This window comes from Bombina bombina, chromosome 1 (assembly GCF_027579735.1).
Source record: "Bombina bombina isolate aBomBom1 chromosome 1, aBomBom1.pri, whole genome shotgun sequence".
Taxonomy (NCBI): domain Eukaryota; kingdom Metazoa; phylum Chordata; class Amphibia; order Anura; family Bombinatoridae; genus Bombina; species Bombina bombina.
The window spans coordinates 1,097,504,603-1,097,530,238 of NC_069499.1; the positions used below are offsets into that span (position 1 = coordinate 1,097,504,603).

Sequence of the window (25,636 nt, forward strand, 5' to 3'; positions counted from 1 at the left end):
GGTGTAATTAGTTTAAAATTGTTGTAATATTTTTCTTATGTTTGTAAATATTTTTTTATTTTTTGTAACTTAGTTCTTTTTTATTTTTTGTACTTTAGTTAGTTTATTTCATTGTAGTTATTTGTAGGAATTGAATTTAATTTATTTATTGATAGTGTAGTGTTAGGTTTAATTGTAGGTAATTGTAGGTATTTTATTTAATTAATTTAATGATAGTATAGTGTTAGGTTTAATTGTAACTTAGGTTAGGATTTATTTTACAGGTAATTTTGTAATTATTTTAACTAGGTAACTATTAAATAGTTCTTAACTATTTAATAGCTATTGTACATGGTTAAAATAATTACAAAGTTGCCTGTAAAATAAATATTAATCCTAAAATAGCTATAATATAATTATAATTTATATTGTAGCTATATTAAGATTTATTTTACAGGTAAGTATTTAGCTTTAAATAGGAATAATTTATTTAATAAGAGATAATTAATTTCGTTAGATGTAAATTATATTTAACTTAGGGGGGTGTTTGTGTTAGGGTTTGACTTAGCTTTAGGGGTTAATACATTAATTAGAATAGCGGTGAGCTCCAGTCGGCAGATTAGGGGTTAATAATTGAAGTTAGGTGTCGGCGATGTTAGGGAGGGCAGATTAGGGGTTAATACTATTTATTATAGGGTTAGTGAGGCGGATTAGGGGTTAATAACTTTATTATAGTAGCGCTCAGGTCCGCTCGGCAGATTAGGGGTTAATAAGTGTAGGCAGGTGGAGGCGACGTTGTGGGGGGCAGATTAGGGGTTAATAAATATAATATAGGGGTCGGCGATGTTAGGGCAGCAGATTAGGGGTACATAGGGATAATGTAAGTAGCGGCGGTTTACGGAGCGGCAGATTAGGGGTTAATAATAATATGCAGGGGTCAGCGATAGCGGGGCGGCAGATTAGGGGTTAATAAGTGTAAGGTTAGGGGTGTTTAGACTCGGGGTACATGTTAGAGTGTTAGGTGCAGACGTAGGAAGTTTTTCCGCATAGCAAACAATGGGGCTGCGTTAGGAGCTGAACGCGGCTTTTTTGCAGGTGTTAGGTTTTTTTTAGCTCAAACAGCCCCATTGTTTTCTATGGGGGAATCGTGCATGAGCACGTTTTTGAGGCTGGCCGCTTGCGTAAGCAACTCTGGTATCGAGAGTTGAAGCTGCGTTAAATATGCTCTACGCTCCTTTTTTGGAGCCTAACGCAGCCTTTATGTGGACTCTCAATACCAGAGTTATTTTTATGGTGCGGCCAGAAAAAAGCCGGCGTTAGCTTTTCGGGTCGTTACCGACAAAACTCCAAATAGACATTGAAGGCCGCCTCTAAGCTGAATGCATTTTGACCACTAGAGGGCGTTAGTTCATGTTTTTCATATAGATAACATTGAGCTCATGCATGTGAATATACTCAGGAGTGAGCACTGATTGGCTAAAATGCAAGTCTGTAAAAAAAACTGAAATAAGGGGGCAGTCAGCAGAGGCTTAGATACAAGGTAATTACAGAGGTAAAAAGTGTATTAATATAACTGTGTTGGTTATGCAAAACTGGGGAATGGGTAATTAAGGGATTATCTATGTTTTAAAACAACAAAAAATCTGGTTTAGACTGTCCCTTTAAGGGAGTATATGTAAGACATTGATCAACAGTTAACAATGGGTAGATACACAAATGCTAGATGCTGTTATCTGAAATAATTTCCACTAATATTCTCCCACTGTTATTAATACCTTGCTGAGACTTAGAGAGTTCAGGAGAGTATATATTAACTGTGCAACTATGTAGCAGGTATTCTAGGCCGAGAGAAGGATGTCTGAGAGTTTCCTATGCTTTGGGAATATGTTTCTAAGATCATTTGCAGAAGGTACCTAGAACAACCTTATTATGGAACAGATAGAATTTTTAAGAGAAAAAGGGTGGTCTCACACAGTAAAACCAGTAGCCAACAGGCCCAAGATTAAAATATTAATATAAAACATTAGCATAATGGAGTTACAATGCAAGCCCAAGCTCTTAGGAGTTACTCCAGTACTTTTCCACTACATATTGAGAGTCCATTTCTGTTAGAATCAAAAGTGTCATGGTGAGGATCCGTGACCCAATAATACTTCCGTGAGATATGTGGGAGGCGGAGCCTTATATAACTAACTCTAAGCATCTCTAAGCCGGGCATATATATCCTAATTTATTAGCAAAATATATGGAAATAAACGTATTATGACAAATGTCAAGCAAATTGTAATTGGTTACATTAGCAAGGTGATCCTATATGTCCCCAAAGCGTGCATCTAGGAGCATTGTCATAAGTGTTCGTCTCAGCCAATTCCAATAGCACAGTAGGGCTTTAGCACCTTATTCTGAATGGCTATCTGCCAGAGAAAGCAAGGTGGAAAGTTGGAGAAGTGGTCTAAAGTGATTGGCAGGGGGATCCGTGTACTCAATAAGTCACAGATTGATAGGAAATTCTCAGCGGTGCAAACAAACCCCTCCCCTATGCGCAGGTTAGGCCATGGCCCGTGTCATCAATAATGCTGAAAAGGCCTCTGCATTGCAGGGTTGTTGTTTGATTGGGTGCTGGCCTTCTGTGTCATGCTGCACAGCCTGAGGAGATAGGTGATAGCCGGATCCGATTTTAGGTAAGGATCAATCTTCCATAGGATGCATTGCAGGTTTCACGTGTACTTCTATAAGCTGCGATATACAAGGTGAGCCAGGCATCTTCGTGTTAGTGCGCTCCGTGGCTCCGGGTCATAATGGCCAATTTGCTCAATGCCATGATCTTTGCCTGCAATGCCGTGGCTTGTCGTTTTATGTAATATCTTGCACAGATTACCACAGCTGTGAAGAAGTTTGTCCAGTTTGGGAGAGAGAATCGCGAGCAGCGCTGCGACTATCTCATCCTTGGAATCCATTGCCTCGTGGGTGATTGTTTCAGCAATGTACCGAGTCAATCAGACTCTATATTTAAGTACACTGTCTATATAGAAGAGTTGGATTTACTTCTATCCGCTATGTGTTCCCGGACAGCTTGCCTGTCAAGGGAGATGCAGATGGCGTTGATAGATGACTCTTAAGTAGAAATTAAAGGTGAATTTATACAGAGCTGATGAGACTTGCAACCATCTTGGAGAGCCGCCCACCGGAAGTCGTTTTAATAGTTTTAAGTTTAACGTCCCCTTTAATTGAACATGGTTTTCCTGCTGACATAAACTCAATATTACATTGACAAGTTCCAGGGTTTGCATTTATTCATCAGAACAGACTTACATTTTGCATTTCACTGGTCAGGCCCTCGATGTAGGATTTCAGTTTCTCGGTGGCTTGTAAACATTCCTGCAGAAAGCTACAAATAAGTCATTATTCTAGGTTCAAATCATCAATCTCTGCCTGTATATGAGGAAGAGGTGAATACACTGTTTTTGTCATCTTATGGACATATAAGGAACACTGTGATTTAGTTACTTATCTATTAATTGTAAAAACATCAACTCATTAATTTAAAGGGCCAGATATTCAAAACCTAGTTGCTCAGGTGAGATGATCTAAGACGTCTCATCGGTACAATACAAGGTTTAAAAAAAAAAGATTTTGCACCTTTTCTCCATGGCAGCAAGGTTTTGAATACCAGGCCCTATAAACCTTGTATTGTAATGTAGGAGTCTCTGTTTCACATAAAGAACACTATATAGCAACATTCTCAAGGTAAAATTTGTTTTCTAAATTATTTTAAGGCCCTCGCCGTACCGACGAGACTTCTTAGAATTTCTCACCTGAGTGGGTTTAAACAAGCATAGAAACCAGCCACTCAACTTAGTAGCATAAGAAACTGTTACCTTTATACTATAAAGGTAAACATAGAAAACTATTACTTGGGAGCTGTCTCAATGATTAAAGGGACAGTTTACTCAAAAATGTTCTCCCATTTAATTTGTTCCCAATGATCCACTTTACCTGCTGGAGTGTATTAAATTGTTTACAAGTATTTCCATTAACCTTATATTGGCATTAGCCTGTGGTATCCCCACCCATCCTGAAAGTTTTTGGCCACGAGGCTAAACTGTATTAACACAGCCAGTAGAAGAAATTACACTCCCAGTGGGTTATAGAAGAGATAAGGTAATGAAATGTTAATTTTCATTGTTCTCTACAAGTATTGGGTTTATGGACAGATATAAGATAAAGAAGCAGGTATATGTACACAATGTGATAAAGTGATGAGATCTGATTATACCTACAAGCTTAACCCATTTTATTACATTGTGGCTTCAAAACACTTAGGCCTAGATTTAGAGTTCGGCGGTAGCCGTCAAAACCAGCGTTAGAGGCTCCTAACGCTGGTTTTGGCCGCCCGCTGGTATTTGGAGTCAGTGATTAAAGGGTCTAACGCTCACTTTTCAGCCGCGACTTTTCCATACCGCAGATCCCCCTACGCCATTTGCGTAGCCTATCTTTTCAATGGGATCTTTCTAACGCTGGTATTTAGAGTCGTTTCTGCAGTGAGCGTTAGAGCTCTAACGACAAGATTCCAGCCGCCTGAAAATAGCAGGAGTTAAGAGCTTTCTGGCTAACGCCGGTTTATAAAGCTCTTAACTACTGTACCCTAAAGTACACTAACACCCATAAACTACCTATGTACCCCTAAACCGAGGTCCCCCCACATCGCCGCCACTCGATTAAAATTTTTAACCCCTAATCTGCCGACCGCCACCTACGTTATACTTATGTACCCCTAATCTGCTGCCCCTAACCCCGCCGACCCCTATATTATATTTATTAACCCCTAACTTGCCCCCCACAACGTCGCCGCAAGCTACTTAAAATAATTAACCCCTAATCTTCCGACCGCAAATCGCCGCCACCTACGTTATCCCTATGTACCCCTAATCTGCTGCCCCTAACATCGCCGACCCCTATGTTATATTTATTAACCCCTAATCTGCCCCCCACAACGTCGCCGACACCTACCTACACTTATTAACCCCTAATCTGCCGAGCGGACCTGAGCGCTACTATAATAAAGTTATTAACCCCTAATCCGTCTCACTAACCCTATCATAAATAGTATTAACCCCTAATCTGCCCTCCCTAACATCGCCGACACCTAACTTCAATTATTAACCCCTAATCTGCCGACCGGAGCTCACCGCTATTCTAATAAATGTAGTAACCCCTAAAGCTAAGTCTAACCCTAACACTAACACCCCCCTAACTTAAATATAATTTACATCTAACGAAATAAATTAACTCTTATTAAATAACTTATTCCTATTTAAAGCTAAATACTTACCTGTAAAATAAATCATAATATAGCTACAATATAAATTACATTTATATTATAGCTATTTTAGGATTAATATTTATTTTACAGGCAACTTTGTAATTATTTTAACCAGGTACAATAGCTATTAAATAGTTAAGAACTATTTAATAGTTACCTAGTTAAAATAATTACAAATTGACCTGTAAAATAAATCCTAACCTAAGATATAATTAAACCTAACACTACCCTATCAATAAAATAATTAAATAAACTACCTACAATTACCTACAATTAACCTAACACTACACTATCAATAAATTAAATAAACACAATTGCTACAAATAAATACAATTAAATAAACTATCTAAAGTACAAAAAATAAAAAAGAACTAAGTTACAGAAAATAAAAAAATATTTACAAACATAAGAAAAATATTACAACAATTTTAAACTAATTACACCTACTCTAAGCCCCCTAATAAAATAACAAAGACCCCCAAAATAAAAAATTCCCTACCCTATTCTAAAATACAAAAATTACAAGCTCTTTTACCTTACCAGCCCTGAACAGGGCCCTTTGCGGGGCATGCCCCAAGAATTTCAGCTCTTTTGCCTGTAAAAAAAAACATACAATACCCCCCCCCAACATTACAACCCACCACCCACATACCCCTAATCTAACCCAAACCCCCCTTAAATAAACCTAACACTAAGCCCCTGAAGATCTTCCTACCTTGTCTTCACCTCACCAGGTATCACCGATCCGTCCTGGCTCCAAGATCTTCATCCAACCCAAGCGGGGGTTGGCGATCCATAATCCGGTGCTCCAAAGTCTTCCTCCTATCCGGCAAGAAGAGGACATCCGGACCGGCAAACATCTTCTCCAAGCGGCATCTTCTATGTTCTTCCATCCGATGACAACCGGCTCCATCTTGAAGACCTCCAGCGCGGATCCATCCTCTTCTTCCGACGACTAGACGACGAATGACGGTTCCTTTAAGGGACGTCATCCAAGATGGCGTCCCTCGAATTCCGATTGGCTGATAGGATTCTATCAGCCAATCGGAATTAAGGTAGGAATTTTCTGATTGGCTGATGGAATCAGCCAATCAGAATCAAGTTCAATCCGATTGGCTGATCCAATCAGCCAATCAGATTGAGCTCGCATTCTATTGGCTGATCGGAACAGCCAATAGAATGCGAGCTCAATCTGATTGGCTGATGGGATCGGCCAATCGGATTGAACTTGATTCTGATTGGCTGATTCCATCAGCCAATCAGAAAATTCCTACCTTAATTCCGATTGGCTGATAGAATCCTATCAGCCAATCGGAATTCGAGGGACGCCATCTTGGATGACGTCCCTTAAAGGAACCGTCATTCGTCGTCTAGTCGTCGGAAGAAGAGGATGGATCCGCGCTGGAGGTCTTCAAGATGGAGCCGGTCGTCATCGGATGGAAGAACATAGAAGATGCCGCTTGGAGAAGATGTTTGCCGGTCCGGATGTCCTCTTCTTGCCGGATAGGAGGAAGACTTTGGAGCACCGGATTATGGATCGCCAACCCCCGCTTGGGTTGGATGAAGATCTTGGAGCCAGGACGGATCGGTGATACCTGGTGAGGTGAAGACAAGGTAGGAAGATCTTCAGGGGCTTAGTGTTAGGTTTATTTAAGGGGGGTTTGGGTTAGATTAGGGGTATGTGGGTGGTGGGTTGTAATGTTGGGGGGGGGTATTGTATGTTTTTTTTTACAGGCAAAAGAGCTGAAATTCTTGGGGCATGCCCCGCAAAGGGCCCTGTTCAGGGCTGGTAAGGTAAAAGAGCTTGTAATTTTTGTATTTTAGAATAGGGTAGGGAATTTTTTATTTTGGGGGTCTTTGTTATTTTATTAGGGGGCTTAGAGTAGGTGTAATTAGTTTAAAATTGTTGTAATATTTTTCTTATGTTTGTAAATATTTTTTTATTTTCTGTAACTTAGTTCTTTTTTATTTTTTGTACTTTAGATAGTTTATTTAATTGTATTTATTTGTAGCAATTGTGTTTATTTAATTTATTGATAGTGTAGTGTTAGGTTAATTGTAGGTAATTGTAGGTAGTTTATTTAATTATTTTATTGATAGGGTAGTGTTAGGTTTAATTATATCTTAGGTTAGGATTTATTTTACAGGTCAATTTGTAATTATTTTAACTAGGTAACTATTAAATAGTTCTTAACTATTTAATAGCTATTGTACCTAGTTAAAATAAATACCAAGTTGCCTGTAAAATAAATATTAATCCTAAAATAGCTATAATATAAATGTAATTTATATTGTAGCTATATTATGATTTATTTTACAGGTAAGTATTTAGCTTTAAATAGGAATCATTTATTTAATATGAGTTAATTTATTTCGTTAGATAAAAATTATATTTAAGTTAGGGGGGTGTTAGTGTTAGGGTTAGACTTAGCTTTAGGGGTTAATACATTTATTAGAATAGCGGTGAGCTCCGGTCGGCAGATTAGGGGTTAATAATTGAAGTTAGGTGTCGGCGATGTTAGGGAGGGCAGATTAGGGGTTAATACTATTTATGATAGGGTTAGTGAGGCGGATTAGGGGTTAATACATTTATTATAGTAGCGCTCAGGTCCGCTCGGCAGATTAGGGGTTAATAAGTGTAGGTAGGTGTCGGCGACGTTGTGGGGGGCAGATTAGGGGTTAATAAATATAACATAGGGGTCGGCGATGTTAGGGCAGCAGATTAGGGGTACATAGGGATAACGTAGGTGGCGGCGGTTTACGGAGCGGCAGATTAGGGGTTAAAAGTGTAATGCAGGGGTCAGCGATAGCGGGGGCGGCAGATTAGGGGTTAATAAGTGTAAGGTTAGGGGTGTTTAGACTCGGGGTACATGTTAGAGTGTTAGGTGCAGACGTAGGAAGTGTTTCCCCATAGGAAACAATGGGGCTGCGTTAGGAGCTGAACGCTGCTTTTTTGCAGGTGTTAGGTTTTTTTTCAGCTCAAACAGCCCCATTGTTTCCTATGGGAGAATCGTGCACGAGCACGTTTTTGAGGCCGGCCGCGTCCGTAAGCAACTCTGGTATCGAGAGTTGCATTTGCGGTAAAAATGCTCTACGCTCCTTTTTTGGAGCCTAACGCAGCATTTGTTTGAACTCTCGATACCAGAGTTAAATTTATGGTGCGGCCAGAAAAAAACCCGCGGAGCGTTAACAGCCCTTTTACCGCCGAACTCTAAATCTAGGCCAAAATCAGCTAATTCATATGCACAAATAAGCCTTAAAAAAGCAAATCTTATACATTCTATACTCTGCAGCTGGTAAAAAAAGTAATTGGAAACACATTAAGGGAAAAACTATTTTATAGTATAATGTTTCTTTATGCCACTGGACTTGTGTGACTGCCCAGTTGCTATTAATAGTGACTTGATTGTCAGTCCTGAAGCACATATACATAGCATTTTGTTCATAATATGCAGGATGTGAACAGGCCTCTCTGGAGGGAGTAATACAAGTATATTTTGCAAAGGTAAATTACAGGAAAACTGGAAAAAAATTTAATGTACGAACATTGCATTTACTATTTTGCTAAATATTTTATGGGAGATTTGAATGTGAGTTTAAATAGACATAATAGTCAAAATTGAGAGTAGAATTCTTTCTGCAGTATACTTGTATTAACAAAAATGCTTATAGTAAAAATGATCACTGTTTTAGCAGCATACACACAATTTATGCACACCCTATGCACCCTCAATCAAACACTATGTCTGCCTCATAGAAGTCACACCAAGCTCTTTGAGCAAACTGAGATGAAACACACCACTGTTGGTGCGCTGAGCAGGCTCAGTGTTTGGATAGGAATGCATTGGGTATGCACAACATATCTGCATATGCAGCTGTAACAGGGAAAAAGCTTGCCAGAAGCATTTTACAAAACTACTTCAATTCCTAACATAAATGCTCTCCTGCACATTTCAGTTTTGAACAGTATGTCCCTTTCACAATTGGTAATAAATCTTCATAGACTAAAAGTGATTTTTTTTGTTACTGCTAGTTGTGATTATAACTGGAATTTGGTCTCAGCCTTTGCTGTATAATATATCTGTGTGATATTTTCTCCATAGATTCCACTATAACTATTTTTTATAATTAGTTAAAGATCTTAACAAAATGTATTGGTTGCCACAAAATGACCAAAGAACACAAAAAATCAATTATGTCTGTAGAACAAGTGAATATCTATTAACTTTAACAATATACACACATATTTAGAGCTAAGGACATATATAATTAATTTCTGACAACATACTACTTTTGGGACTAAATAATATCAGTTTTAACTCCGATTGTCTGTGATTGAAACCAAAATCTGCAAAGTCCATCAAAGGTCAATTTGAGGGCAGGGATTGTTAATCATCATTAGATGAAGAAGATATATGATAAATAATTCAGATTAGCGTCTTTATATAGTAATATAACAGACTTTCTCTCAGTAATAAGATCCTTTCTATGGTAAATCCACTCCCTATTGTTTTTCTTGTTTTAAAAACAAATGGGTGATGGGTGAACCTGCTGTATATAAAATATGAACAATAAGTCTCTTACTTGCACTGTGAGGTATAATAATTGATGAGGTTTTGCAGAAGGTCCACTCCTTTTTTACTTTTGATGTCATTCACTTTAATAAGGTACTGAAATGAAAGGTACAGAAAAAAAAAAAGTTAACATCTTTTTAAACTGAATGCCACCTTGACCACACAAATAAACTTAACCAAAGGCACTATTATAAAACAACCCTGATAAAGGAAAATGTTTCTATTTGCATAGTATTCAATATGCTCTGCAGTTTACATGTACCTGTATAAATACATATAAACTTGTAGTCCTATACAATGTATACGCATGTATGTATTTTTGTTCATTTATAGGGGAAGTTGCTGTCTATCAAACTAGACTACTAATTTCAGCAGAAGAAAGGATACACTTGATTAATCAAACTCAATATGCTAATAGCAAAAATAAAAAAAATGCACCTAACCATAACATTTATTAAAATTAATATGTTACAAATGTGTGCTGAAATGAACACGTATGGTGCTGCTGTGGTTCTAATTTTATTTATATCACCATGGGACTATGTAAATCGTACTACTGTATATGACTATAGTGCGGATTATATTAAAAGGAATTATGTCTCTAGTTTTGCTTCCACTAGCTAGACGTCCTATTAAAAATTGTTGTAAAGGATATAACCTGAAAAACTCACCAAGACAGTTCTTAAATTTATAATAAAACATATTAATATATAAATATATATATATATAAATCTCGGTTTGTATGTGTTTATACTTGACATATGTGAAATTACTGTAATATTACAGAAATAAATAACACATTGGGCTGGAGTCATAGATGCTCGTTATGCTGCTGAGGGGTCTTGTTTTTCTTGTGAGAATCATGTTTGATATTCATTGAAGCTCATGTCACAAATGTTTTCTAGCAGATATACCATTGTGTTAGATGGCCCAATACATAATATCTTTCACAGCAAATGTAAACCGCTTGAAGTGCAGAACAATAATAGATAGAATCACAACAGCTTGCAAAAGAGGGTTCTGTAAATGTGTGTAATTGTTAGTACCACTGGATAGAATGGTATTTGTCTCAGCAATACCACAAATGTATAAAGGCACTGGCTGTGGATATTCTAGGGGTGTTCCAGGATATTTTTGAGGTGTGGTCGAGATTTTTCACCTAAACTGTGAGTCAGCATGCGAGATTAAAAAAGACACAATTGCCTGTGTGATGTATATCACCTTATTGTCATGTCTGATTATATCAAAGCTGGCAAAGTTGTCTCTTTTTATTTCATAAACATTTTCTTTTTTTGCATATGTTAGCGTTTTATAGAGGGTGATTTAAATGTTTATGCATTTGTTTAATAATGTTTTAAAAACACTTAGGCCTAGATTTGGAGTTTGGCGTTAGCCGTGAAAACCAGCGTTAGAGGCTCCTAACGCTGGTTTTAGGCTACCGCCGGTATTTGGAGTCAGTGATTAAAGGGTCTAACGCTCACTTTTCAGCCGCGACTTTTCCATACCGCAGATCCCCTTACGTCAATTGCGTATCCTATCTTTTCAATGGGATCTTCCTAACGCCGGTATTTAGAGTCGTTTCTGAAGTGAGCGTTAGAGCTCTAACGACAAAACTCCAGCCGCCGAAAGAAAGCAGGAGTTAAGAGCTTTCTGGGCTAACGCCGGTTCATAAAGCTCTTAACTACTGTACTCTAAAGTACACTAACACCCATAAACTACCTATGTACCCCTAAACTGAGGTCCCCCCACATCGCCGCCACTCGATTAAATTTTTTTAACCCCTAATCTGCCGACCGCCACCTACGTTATACTTATGTACCCCTAATCTGCTGCCCCTAACACCGCTGACCCCTGTATTATATTTATTAACCCCTAACCTGCCCCCCACAACGTCGCCGCCAGCTACCTACAATAATTAACCCCTAATCTGCCGACCGCAAAGCGCCGCCACCTACGTTATCCTTATGTACCCCTAATCTGCTGCCCCTAACACCGCCGACCCCTATATTATATTTATTAACCCCTAACCTGCCCCCCACAACGTCGCCGACACCTGCCTACACTTATTAACCCCTAATCTGCCGAGTGGACCTGAGCGCTACTATAATAAAGTTATTAACCCCTAATCCGCCTCACTAACCCTATCATAAATAGTATTAACCCCTAATCTGCCCTCCCTAACATCGGCGACACCTAACTTCAATTATTAACCCCTAATCTGACGACCGGAGCTCACCACTACTATAATAAATGGATTAACCCCTAAAGCTAAGTCTAACCCTAACACTAACACCCCCCTAACTTAAATATAATTTACATCTAACGAAATTAATTAACTCTTATTAAATAAATTATTCCTATTTAAAGCTAAATACTTACCTGTAAAAAAAAATCCTAATATAGCTACAATATAAACTATAATTACATTGTAGCTATTTTAGGATTAATATTTATTTTACAGGCAACTTGGTAATTATTTTAACTAGGTACAATAGCTATTAAATAGTTAAGAACTATTTAATAGTTACCTAGTTAAAATAATAACAAAATTACCTGTAAAATAAGTCCTAACCTAAGTTATAATTAAACCTAACACTACCCTATCAATAAATTAATTAAATAAAATACCTACAATTACCTACAATAAAACCTAACACTACACTATCAATAAATAAATTAAATACAATTTCTACAAATAACTACAATTACATAAACTAACTAAAGTACAAAAAATAAAAAAGAACTAAGTTACAAAAAATAAAAAAATATTTACAAACATAAGAAAAATATTACAACAATTTTAAACTAATTACACCTACTCTAAGCCCCCTAATAAAATAACAAAGACCCCCAAAATAAAAAAATGCCCTACCCTATTCTAAATTAATAAATTTAAAAGCTCTTTTACCTTACCAGCCCTGAACAGGGCCCTTTGCGGGGCATGCCCCAAGAAAATCAGCTCTTTTGCCTGTAAAAAAAAACATACAATACCCCCCCCCAACATTACAACCCACCACCCACATACCCCTAATCTAACCCAAACCCCCCTTAAATAAACCTAACACTAAGCCCCTGAAGATCTTCCTACCTTGTCTTCACCTCACCGGGTATCACCGATCGGTCCTGGCTCCGATATCTTCATCCAACCCAAGCGGGGGCTAGACATCCACTGAAGAAGTCCAGAAGAGGGTCCAAAGTCTTCCTCCTATCCGGCAAGAAGAGGACATCCGGACCGGCAAACATCTTCATCCAAGCGGCATCTTCGATCTTCTTCCATCTGGTGCGGAGCGGGTCCATGTTGAAGCAGCCAACGCGGATCCATCCTCTTCTTCCGGCGTCTCCCGACGAATGACGGTACCTTTAAGGGACGTCATCCAAGATGGCGTCCCTCGAATTCCGATTGGCTGATAGGATTCTATCAGCCAATCGGAATTAAGGTAGGAATAATCTGATTGGCTGATGGAATCAGCCAATCAGAATCAAGTTCAATCCGATTGGCTGATCCAATCAGCCAATCAGATTGAGCTCGCATTCTATTGGCTGATCGGAACAGCCAATAGAATGCGAGCTCAATCTGTAGCTATATTAGGATTTTATTTTACAGGTAAGTATTTAGCTTTAAATAGGAATAATTTATTTAATAAGAGTTAATTAATTTCGTTAGATGTAAATTATATTTAAGTTAGGGGGATGTTAGTGTTAGGGTTAGACTTAGCTTTAGGGGTTAATCCATTTATTATAGTAGCGGTGAGCTCTGGTCGTCAGATTAGGGGTTAATAATTGAAGTTAGGTGTCGGCGATGTTAGGGAGGGCAGATTAGGGGTTAATACAATTTATTATAGGGTTAGTGAGGCGGATTAGGGGTTAATAACTTTATTTTAGTAGCGCTCAGGTCCGCTCGGCAGATTAGGGGTTAATAAGTGTAGGTAGGTGTCGGCGACGTTGAGGGGGGCAGATTAGGGGTTAATAAATATAATATAGGGGTCGGCGGTGTTAGGGGCAGCAGATTAGGGGTACATAAGGATAACGTAGGTGGCGGCGCTTTGCGGTCGGCAGATTAGGGGTTAATTATTGTAAGTAGCTGGCGGCGACGTTGTGGGGGGCAGGTTAGGGGTTAATAAATATAATATAGGGGTCGGCAGTGTTAGGGGCAGCAGATTAGGGGTACATAGGTATAATGTAGGTAGCGGCGGTTTACGGAGCGGAAGATTAGGGGTTAATAATATAATGCAGGGGTCAGCGATAGCGGGGGCGGCAGATTAGGGGTTAATAAGTGTAAGGGTAGGGGTGTTTAGACTCGGGGTACATGTTAGAGTGTTAGGTGCAGACGTAGGAAGTGTTTCCCCATAGGAAACAATGGGGCTGCGTTAGGAGCTGAACGCTGCTTTTTTGCAGGTGTTAGGTTTTTTTTCAGCTCAAACAGCCCCATTGTTTCCTATGGGAGAATCGTGCACGAGCACGTTTTTGAGGCTGGCCGCGTCCGTAAGCAACTCTGGTATCGAGAGTTGCATTTGCGGTAAAAATGCTCTACGCTCCTTTTTTGGAGCCTAACGCAGCATTTTTTTGAACTCTCGATACCAGAGTTAATTTTATGGTGCGGCCAGAAAAAAGCCTGCGTAGCGTTAACAGCCCATCTACCGCCAAACTCCAAATCTAGGCCTTAGTGATGCTGGTATTGTCCTATACTGCTGAAAGTTAATACTTGCGAGATAGAATTCAATGAAGCCGATCTTGATACTTGCTGCTCTGATGAGGGGCGGTTACAGATCACTTTAAATGTCTCCATTTTCCAGCAGCGATGTTACAGTGAGTTTTTTTCAGCAAGATATTAGTTTCATTGACAACTCTAGGACATTGAGTATAATGCAACCTGGTATAATCCCAAATAAATTGTTACCTTCTAAATTGTAATAATCAGTATTCCAACTGACCCTTGCATGGTTAAAGACTAGTAATATAAAACAGTTTAATTGTTGTAATAAAAAAAACACTAATCAGTGGTTTTTACTTAATAGATATCATTGTAATATGTATTGTTCATCATTTTGAAAGTATTTACCCTTTCTTTCTATTTTTTTTTTAACTTAACTTGTTCAGGGTCCATTACTTCCTGCAATAGTCCCACAAGAGGGCTGTGGTCTGCACAGGAAGGCAAAGGAGTAGCTTTCCCATTGAAGTGGTTGGTAGGAGACACCTTCATTTGTGCAGGGTTCATTACTGACTTCCTGTCACAATCCAGCAAGGGGGCTGTAGTCTCTACCAGTGATGTGCAGTCACTAGAGGCAGGTGAGGCAGTGCTTCACCTCTCATATGGGCAAAAATATATATTTTTTTTATTGGCTTTAAAAAAAAATTGCAATTTGTTTTCCCCCAGCATTTTTTTTTAACATCCAGATGTTGTGCAATGGAGAGGCACAAGCAGGTCTGCCCACTAGATATGTGCGATTCGTTTCGGATCGATTCGGAAATTTGGAAAATTTGGCAAATTCGGCAATTCGAATCAAACTGAATTTACGAATTAAAATACTGCTGAATTCGGATGGCCATGGATTACACTAGTATTGTACAGTGTAAGTCTAATCCCACCTAACACTTACCGAAATTCCGAATTTCTGAACCGAATCGAACCGAATCGAACCAAATTTATTCCGAATGAATCCGAAACAAAACCGAACCGAATTTATTCAAATCCGAATGAATCCGAAACAAATCTGAACCGAATTGATTCAAATTTTTCCGAATTTGAATCACTCCGAACCGAAATTAAAAAAAATCTGAATCGATCCGAACCGAACCGAATTTTTTCACCATGCACATGTCTACTGCCCACCATTACACAACATGCTGCGCCACCTACTGGATGAAAGTGGCCCATAACTGCTTATTTGAGGCAGTCCTATTTGGGCTGAACCAATCCAGTGAGAGGTATTAGTAAGTGGAACTTAGGGTTGGGGCTGGATGTTTAATCATATAAAACAAAACAAAAACGGAAAAAAAAACTTTAATTTATTTTGTTGCTGCCCTGTTCAGCTGTAAGCTTTTATTCAATAAAAAAGAGAGTTCTGTTCTTCCCCTCCAAGTGCAGTGGAATGTTCCACTGTCACTTCCTTACAGACTACAGAGCAGGAAGAGAATGCAGACTCAGAGCAGTGTTTTAGCCACATTTTATTAAAGTAAGTTCTGCAACCTTAGGCCTAGATTTAGAGTTCGGCGGTAGCCGTCAAAACCAGCGTTAGAGGCTCCTAACGCTGGTTTTGGCCGCCCGCTGGTATTTGGAGTCAGTAATTAAAGGGTCTAACGCTCACTTTGCAGCCGCGACTTTTCCATACCGCAGATCCCCCTACGCCATTTGCGTATCCTATCTTTTCAATGGGATCTTTCTAACGCCGGTATTTAGAGTCGTTTCTGCAGTGAGCGTTAGAGCTCTAACGACAAGATTCCAGCCGCCTGAAAATAGCAGGAGTTAAGAGCTTTCTGGCTAACGCCGGTTCATAAAGCTCTTAACTACTGTACCCTAAAGTACACTAACACCCATAAACTACCTATGTACCCCTAAACCGAGCTCCCCCCACATCGCCGCCACTCGATTAAAAATTTTAACCCCTAATCTTCCGACCGCCACCTACGTTATACTTATGTACCCCTAATCTGCTGCCCCTAACCCCGCCGACCCCTATATTACATTTATTAACCCCTAATCTGCCCCCCACAACATCGCCGCCAGCTACTTAAAATAATTAACCCCTAATCTTCCGACCGCAAAGCGCCGCCACCTACGTTATCCCTATGTACCCCTAATCTGCTACCCCTAACACCGCCGACCCCTATATTATATTTATTAACCCCTAATCTGCCCCCCACAACGTCGCCGACACCTGCCTACACTTATTAACCCCTAATCTGCCGAGCGGACCGCACCGCTACTATAATAAAGTTATTAACCCCTAACCCGCCTCACTAACCCTATCATAAATAGTATTAACCCCTAATCTGCCCTCCCTAACATCGCCGACACCTACCTTCAATTATTAACCCCTAATCTTCCGATCGGAGCTCACCGCTATTCTAATAAATGTATTAACCCCTAAAGCTAAGTCTAACCCTAACCCTAACACCCCACTAACTTAAATATAATTTTAATCTAACGAAATAAATTAACTCTTATTAAATAAATTAATCCTATTTAAAGCTAAATACTTACCTGTAAAATAAATCCTAATATAGCTACAATATAAATTATAATTATATTTTAGCTATTTTAGGATTAATATTTATTTTACAGGCAACTTGGTATTTATTTTAACTAGGTACAATAGCTATTAAATAGTTAAGAACTATTTAATAGTTACCTAGTTAAAATAATAACAAATTTACCTGTAAAATAAATCCTAACCTAAGATATAATTAAACCTAACACTACCCTATCAATAAAATAATTAAATAAACTACCTACAATTACCTACAATTAACCTAACACTACACTATCAATAAATTAATTAAATACAATTGCTACAAATAAATACAATTAAATAAACTAGCTAAAGTACAAAAAATAAAAAAGAACTAAGTTACAGAAAATAAAAAATTATTTACAAACATAAGAAAAATATTACAACAATTTTAAACTAATTACACCTACTCTAAGCCCCCTAATAAAATAACAAAGCCCCCCAAAATAAAAAATTCCCTACCCTATTCTAAATTAAAAAAGTTACAAGCTCTTTTACCTTACCAGCCCTGAACAGGGCCCTTTGCGGGGCATGCCCCAAGAAGTTCAGCTCTTTTGCCTGTAAAAGAAAACATACAATACCCCCCCCCCCAACATTACAACCCACCACCCACATACCCCTAATCTAACCCAAACCACCCTTAAATAAACCTAACACTAAGCCCCTGAAGATCTTCCTACCTTGTCTTCACCATACCAGGTTCACCGATCCGTCCTGGCTCCAAGATCTTCATCCAACCCAAGCGGGGGTTGGCGATCCATAATCCGGTGCTGAAGAGGTCCAGAAGAGGCTCCAAAGTCTTCATCCTATCCGGCAAGAAGAGGACATCCGGACCGGCAAACATCTTCTCCAAGCCGCATCTTCTATCTTCTTCCATCCGGTGCGGAGCGGGTCCATCTTGAAGCAGGCGACGCGGATCCATCCTCTTCTTCCGATGTCTCCCGACGAATGACGGTTCCTTTAAGGGACGTCATCCAAGATGGCGTCCCTCGAATTCCGATTGGCTGATAGGATTCTATCAGCCAATCGGAATTAAGGTAGGAATTTTCTGATTGGCTGATGGAATCAGCCAATCAGAATCTAGTTCAATCCGATTGGCCGATCCAATCAGCCAATCAGATTGAGCTCGCATTCTATTGGCTGATCGGAACAGCCAATAGAATGCGAGCTCAATCTGATTGGCTGATTGGATCAGCCAATCGGATTGAACTTGATTCTGATTGGCTGATTCCATCAGCCAATCAGAAAATTCCTACCTTAATTCCGATTGGCTGATAGAATCCTATCAGCCAATCGGAATTCGAGGGACGCCATCTTGGATGACGTCCCTTAAAGGAACCGTCATTCGTCGGGAGACATCGGAAGAAGAGGATGGATCCGCGTCGCCTGCTTCAAGATGGACCCGCTCCGCACCGGATGGAAGAAGATAGAAGATGCGGCTTGGAGAAGATGTTTGCCGGTCCGGATGTCCTCTTCTTGCCGGATAGGATGAAGACTTTGGAGCCTCTTCTGGACCTCTTCAGCACCGGATTATGGATCGCCAACCCCCGCTTGGGTTGGATGAAGATCTTGGAGCCAGGACAGATCGGTGAACCTGGTATGGTGAAGACAAGGTAGGAAGATCTTCAGGGGCTTAGTGTTAGGTTTATTTAAGGGTGGTTTGGGTTAGATTAGGGGTATGTGGGTGGTGGGTTGTAATGTTGGGGGGGGGGGGTATTGTATGTTTTTTTTACAGGCAAAAGAGCTGAACTTCTTGGGGCATGCCCCGCAAAGGGCCCTGTTCAGGGCTGGTAAGGTAAAAGAGCTTGTAACTTTTTTAATTTAGAATAGGGTAGGGAATTTTTTATTTTGGGGGGCTTTGTTATTTTATTAGGGGGCTTAGAGTAGGTGTAATTAGTTTAAAATTGTTGTAATATTTTTCTTATGTTTGTAAATATTTTTTTATTTTCTGTAACTTAGTTCTTTTTTATTTTTTGTACTTTAGCTAGTTTATTTAATTGTATTTATTTGTAGCAATTGTATTTAATTAATTTATTGATAGTGTAGTGTTAGGTTAATTGTAGGTAATTGTAGGTAGTTTATTTAATTATTTTATTGATAGGGTAGTGTTAGGTTTAATTATATCTTAGGTTAGGATTTATTTTACAGGTAATTTTGTAATTATTTTAACTAGGTAACTATTAAATAGTTCTTAACTATTTAATAGCTATTGTACCTAGTTAAAATAAATACCAAGTTGCCTGTAAAATAAATATTAATCCTAAAATAGCTAAAATATAATTATAATTTATATTGTAGCTATATTAGGATTTATTTTACAGGTAAGTATTTAGCTTTAAATAGGATTAATTTATTTAATAAGAGTTAATTTATTTCGTTAGATTAAAATTATATTTAAGTTAGGGGGGTGTTAGTGTTAGGGTTAGACTTAGCTTTAGGGGTTAATACATTTATTAGAATAGCGGTGAGCTCCGATCGGAAGATTAGGGGTTAATAATTGAAGGTAGGTGTCGGCGATGTTAGGGAGGGCAGATTAGGGGTTAATACTATTTATGATAGGGTTAGTGAGGCGGGTTAGGGGTTAATAACTTTATTATAGTAGCGCTCAGGTCCGCTCGGCAGATTAGGGGTTAATAAGTGTAGGTAGGTGTCGGCGATGTTGTGGGGGGCAGATTAGGGGTTAATAAATATAACATAGGGGTCGGCGATGTTAGGGCAGCAGATTAGGGGTACATAGGGATAACGTAGGTTGCGGCGGTTTACGGAGCGGAAGATTAGGGGTTAAAACTGTAATGCAGGGGTCAGCGATAGCGGGGGCGGCAGATTAGGGGTTAATAAGTGTAAGGTTAGGGGTGTTTAGACTCGGGGTACATGTTAGAGTGTTAGGTGCAGACGTAGGAAGTGTTTCCCCATAGGAAACAATGGGGCTGCGTTAGGAGCTGAACGCTGCTTTTTTGCAGGTGTTAGGTTTTTTTTCAGCTCAAACAGTCCCATTGTTTCCTATGGGGGAATCGTGCACGAGCACGTTTTTGATGCCGGCCGCGTCCGTAAGCAACTCTGGTATCGAGAGTTGCATTTGCGGTAAAAATGCTCTACGCTCCTTTTTTAGAGCCTAACGCAGCATTTGTTTTAACTCTCGATACCAGAGTTAAATTTATGGTGCGGCCAGAAAAAAGCCTGCGGAGCGTTAACAGCCCTTTTACCGCCGAACTCCAAATCTAGGCCTTAGATTTTACTGAAAGGGATTCTGTTAGTTAAAATTATAATTTAATAAATGTGGTTTAGTGTTTTTTGTTTTTTTTACTCTTTTACAGCAGTTTAAGGATCGTATTTGTATTTTGTTTACTCAAACTTTACACCCAGCAGCTTGCCTCTGTACTGCACACTAATATATAGTCTCACTTTCTGAACTCTCTGTAGCTCTGCTGTTTGTATGGATGAGTTGTTATTTGACCAGAGTAAGCTAGACCAACAGCATGGTAATGTAAAATGAAACCAAGCAATTTAGAATGAGTTATAGCAAATATTCTCCATGGCTCCTGTAGCTATAGTATTTCATGTAATCCAGTGATTCCTTAGGTGTATGTTGGACAACCCTGATGTAGACAACAAATAATAATTTATTAATGCTCCCATTCATATGTGCTGTTCTGTTTCAGATATTTAAAATATATTGTAGACTATTAGTATTTGATAGTCACTTAAAATATTACTTAAAAATGCAGTCGTCCCTCTCCCCCCCTTGTGTGTGTGTGTGTGTCTCTCTCTCTCTATCCATCTCTCTCCTTATGTGTCATTCTCCCCATGGTCTCTTTCTCTCTCTGTCTCTCTTTCCCCCACTCTGACTCTCTCATCCCTTATGTGTCTCTCTCACCCTCTGTGTGTGATTGTGTCTCTCTCTCTCTTTCTCTAACCCTCTGTGTGTGAATATGTCTCTCTCTTTCTCTCTCCTTCTAACCCTCTGTGTGTGATTGTGTCTCTCCCTTTCTCTCTATCTAACCCTCTGTGTGTGATTGTGTCTCTCTCTCTCTCTAACCCTCTGTGTGTGATTGTGTCTCTCTCTCTTTCTCTCTCTCTCTAACCCTATGTGTGTGATTGTGTCTCTCTCTCTCTTTCTCTCTCTCTCTAACCCTCTGTGTGTGATTGTGTCTCTCTCTTTCTCTCTCTCTCTCTAACCCTCTGTGTATGATTGTGTCTCTCTCTCTCTCTAACCCTCTGTGTGTGATTGTCTCTCTCTCTCTCTCTCTCTCTCTCCGTCTCTCTCTCTCTAACCCTCTGTGTGTGATTGTGTCTCTCTTTCTCTCTCTCTAACCCTCTGTGTGTGATTGTGTCTCTCTCTCTTTCTTTCTCTTTCTCTCTAACCCTCTGTGTGTGATTGTGTGTGTCTCTCTCTCTCTCTAACCCTCTGTGTATGATTGTGTCTCTCTCTCTCTAACCCTCTGTGTGTGATTGTCTCTCTTTCTAACCCTCTGTGTGTGATTGTGTCTCTCTTTCTCTCTCTCTAACCCTCTGTGTGTGATTGTGTCTCTCTTTCTCTAACCCTCTGTGTGTGATTGTGTCTCTTTCTCTCTCTCTAACCCTCTGTGTGTGATTGTGTCTCTCTCTCTTTCTCTCTCTCTCTAACCCTCTGTGTGTGATTGTGTCTCTCTCTCTTTCTCTCTCTCTCTAACCCTCTGTGTGTGATTGTGTGTCTCTCTCTCTTTCTCTCTCTCTAACCCTCTGTATATGATGGTGTCTCTCTCTCTCTCTAACCCTCTGTATGTGATTGTCTCTCTCTCTCTCTCTCTCTCTAACCCTCTGTGTATGATTGTATCTCTCGTTCTCTCTCTCTAACCCTCTGTGTGTGATTGTGTCTCTCTCTCTTTCTCTCTCTCTCTAACCCTCTGTGTGTGATTGTGTCTCTCTCTCTCTCTCTTTCTCTCTAACCCTCTTTGTATGATTGTGTCTCTCTCTCTTTCTCTCTCTCTCTCTAACCCTCTGTGTGTGATTGCGTCTCTCTCTTTCTCTCTCTCTAACCCTCTGTGTGTGATTGTGTCTCTCTCTTTCTCTCTCTCTCTCTCTCTCTCTCTCTAACCCCCTGTGTATGATTGTCTCTCTCTCTCTCTAACCCTCTGTGTGTGATTGTCTCTCTCTCTAACCCTCTGTGTGTGATTGTGTCTCTCTTTCTCTCTCTCTAACCCTCTGTGTGTGATTGTGTCTCTCTTTCTCTAACCCTCTGTGTGTGATTGTGTCTCTTTCTCTCTCTCTAACCCTCTGTGTGTGATTGTGTCTCTCTCTCTTTCTCTCTCTCTCTCTAACCCTCTGTGGGTGATTGTGTCTCTCTCTCTTTCTCTCTCTCTCTTACCCTCTGTGTGTGATTGTTTGTCTCTCTCTCTAACCCTCTGTGTATGATTGTGTCTCTCTCTCTCTGTCTCTCTCTAACCCTCTGTGTGTGATTGTCTCTCTCTTTCTCTAACCCTCTGTGTGTGATTGTGTCTCTCTTTCTCTCACTCTAACCCTCTGTGTGTGATTGTGTCTCTCTCTCTTTCTCTCTCTCTCTAACCCTCTGTGTGTGATTGTGTCTCTCTCTCTTTCTCTCTCTCTAACCCTCTTTGTATGATTGTGTCTCTCTCTCTCTCTCTAACCCTCTGTGTGTGATTGTCTCTCTCTCTCTCTCTCTTTCTCTCTCTCTAACCCTCTGTGTGTGATTGTCTCTCTCTCTCTCTCTCTAACCCTCTGTGTGTGATTGTCTCTCTCTCTCTCTCTAACCCTCTCTGTGTGATTGTGTCTCTCTTTCTCTCTCTCTAACCCTCTGTGTGTGATTGTGTCTCTCTCTTTCTCTCTCTCTAACCCTCTGTGTGTGATTGTGTCTCTCTCTCTTTCTCTCTCTCTAACCCTCTTTGTATGATTGTGTCTCTCTCTCTCTCTAACCCTCTGTGTGTGATTGTCTCTCTCTCTCTCTCTCTCTCTCTCTCTTTCTCTCTCTCTAACCCTCTGTGTGTGATTGTCTCTCTCTCTCTCTCTCTCTCTAACCCTCTGTGTGTGATTGTCTCTCTCTCTCTCTCTCTAACCCTCTCTGTGTGATTGTGTCTCTCTTTCTCTCTCTCTAACTCTTTGTGTGTGATTGTGTCTCTCTTTCTCTAACCCTCTGTGTGTGATTGTGTCTCTCTCTTTCTCTCTCTCTAAACCTCTGTGTGTGATTGTGTCTCTCTTTCTTTCTTTCTCTCTCTCTAACCCTCTGTGTGTGATTGTGTCTCTCTCTTTCTCTCTCTCTCTAACCCTCTGTGTGTGATTGTGTCTCTCTTTCTCTCTCTCTAACAATCTGTGTGTGATTGCGTCTCTCTTTCTCTCTCTCTCTCTCTCTCTCTCTCTCTCTCTCTAACCCTCTGTGTGATTGTGTCTCTCTCTCTCTCTCTCTCTAACCCCCTGTGTGTGATTGTGTCTCTCTCTCTCTTTCTCTCTAACCCTCTGTGTCTCTCTCCCTCTCCCCCATCTCTCTCTCCCCCCCCCCCACCCCGAGTGCTTTTCTGTGTTTGTCTACCTTTTATTTATTTAATTAATGAATTGGTAGTGCCATCTGATGGTGTGGCTTTATTTAAAGGGGTGGGGTCAAGCGCCCCACCATCTTTAAATTTCACCAGCCGCCACTGGATCAAGACATTTTTATATTTACTGAATAATGAAGGAATCTATAAGCATAATTTGCAGCATTAAAGTAAAAAGTATGTTTTAAACATATATTTTAATGGGCCTGGATTTCTAGATCTCATAATTAGAGCAAGCATTTTGTTATCTGGCAAGAGTTTCTGTTACAGTCCTTTAGACTAAAATCAGATGTTTACTAAGTTGACCAGTTTTCCAAGACACAATTTAAAGGGACATGAAACCCATATGTTTTCTTTCATGATTTAGAAAGAGCATGCAATTTTAAATAACTTTCCAATTTACATCTATTATGTAATTTTCTTCATTCTTTTGATATCCTTTGTTGAAAATCATATCTAAATATGCTCAGTAGCTGCTGATTGGTGGCTGAACATAGATACCTCATGTGATTGGCTCACCATGTGAATTGCTATTTCTTCAACAAAGGATATCTAAAGAATGAAGGTGTATCCTAGCCACTGCCTCACCAGTCTCTGACGTCACCGCACGTCACGGCAAAGGAGTAGCCTACACTTTGAAGTGGTTAGTAAAAGACACCTGCACTAGCTTACCAGTTTCTTGCCCATGCTCATTAGATGACTTTTACTGCAAAAATCATGTGACAGTAGATCTTACGTTTTATGATGGTAACTCTCTAAACGTAGTGGCGTTATTTGCTGTTTTTAACATAATCTGTCTTTTTTATATTTACTTTGATTTAACATTTTTTTTTTTAACTGAAGAAGCATATTCCTTTAAATTTGCAATCAGCTCTAAAGTGTTATATTACTCTGCCGTCACATTAGTGTTGCTAAAACATTATTAATTTACTATTGTGAATTTATCATGACTGGAAATTGAGTGGCTGCAAAATGCATTGCTCTTAATTGTGTTTATGTGTGTTTTATCAAAGAGTAATGTACTTTGGCAGAAATAAATAAATTAAATATAATGCAACTTCATATAACACCAGAAGGTTTCTTTCTAAATTACATTCTATATTGTAAAAGTCATTATTCCATCTATTTAATTAATTTAAATAATTGTAACTCCCATAATACATTCTGATCATTTAAATGTATACACTGCCCCATTAATTCTATTAAAACATATCTAATTCATTTAACATTATGATTTGAGAACCAGGAATAATGTATGGTGCTTAGGAAAATGTGTATATACTTATATGTTTACATTTCTATTTATTAAATATTATAAAAGTGCTCAGAGTATAACATATGCTTTTTTTTCACTCCAAACTAAGAAATTGTTGTCTATATCATTGGTATACATAGGTATAAACAGTATATCGTTATATGTATGTATTGTATAATTATTTTATGTAATTAAAGCAAAGTGTCAAACTTTGCAAAGTTTATGATTCACTTAAAGGGACACTGAACCCAAATTTTTTTATTTCATGATTCGGATAGAGCATGCAATTTTAAGAAACTTTCTAATTTACTCCTATTAGCAAATGTTCTTCATTCTCTTGTTATCTTTATTTGAAAAGCAAGAATGTAAGTTTAGATGCCGGCCCATTTTGGTGAACAACCTGGGTTGTTCTTGCTGATTGGTGGATGAATTCATCCACCAATAAACAAGTGCTGCCCAAGGTTCTGGACTTTCTTTTTCAAATAAAGATAGCAAGAGAACGTAGATATATTGATAATAGGAGTAAATTAGAAAGTTGCTTAAAATGTCATGCTCTATCTGAATCATCAAAGAAAAAAATTGGGTTCAGTGTCCCTTTAACATTTCTTTACTATTTGTTTAAATAGTGTGCATGCCAATGTTATTAAAGGGGCCCTGAAGTCAAAATGAAAAACTTTCATGATTCTGATTGCCCATTAAATTTTTTTACACAATTCCCAATTTACTTTAATTATCAAATTGTGCGCTGTATT

At 39.1% G+C, this 25,636-nt stretch overlaps 1 protein-coding gene across 1 annotated transcript in view; it reads right to left on the reverse strand.

Annotated features, from left to right (window-relative positions):
* Positions 1-25,636, reverse strand: part of LOC128642528 (arf-GAP with SH3 domain, ANK repeat and PH domain-containing protein 2) — a 431,344-nt gene that overhangs the window by 211,200 nt on the left and 194,508 nt on the right. Inside the window, exons 7-8 of the mRNA XM_053695331.1 lie at positions 9,887-9,972; positions 3,292-3,367 (exon numbers count right to left, since the gene is read on the reverse strand). Of these exons, the coding sequence (XP_053551306.1) occupies positions 3,292-3,367; positions 9,887-9,972 (162 nt within the window). The remainder of the gene's footprint in view (positions 1-3,291; positions 3,368-9,886; positions 9,973-25,636) is intronic.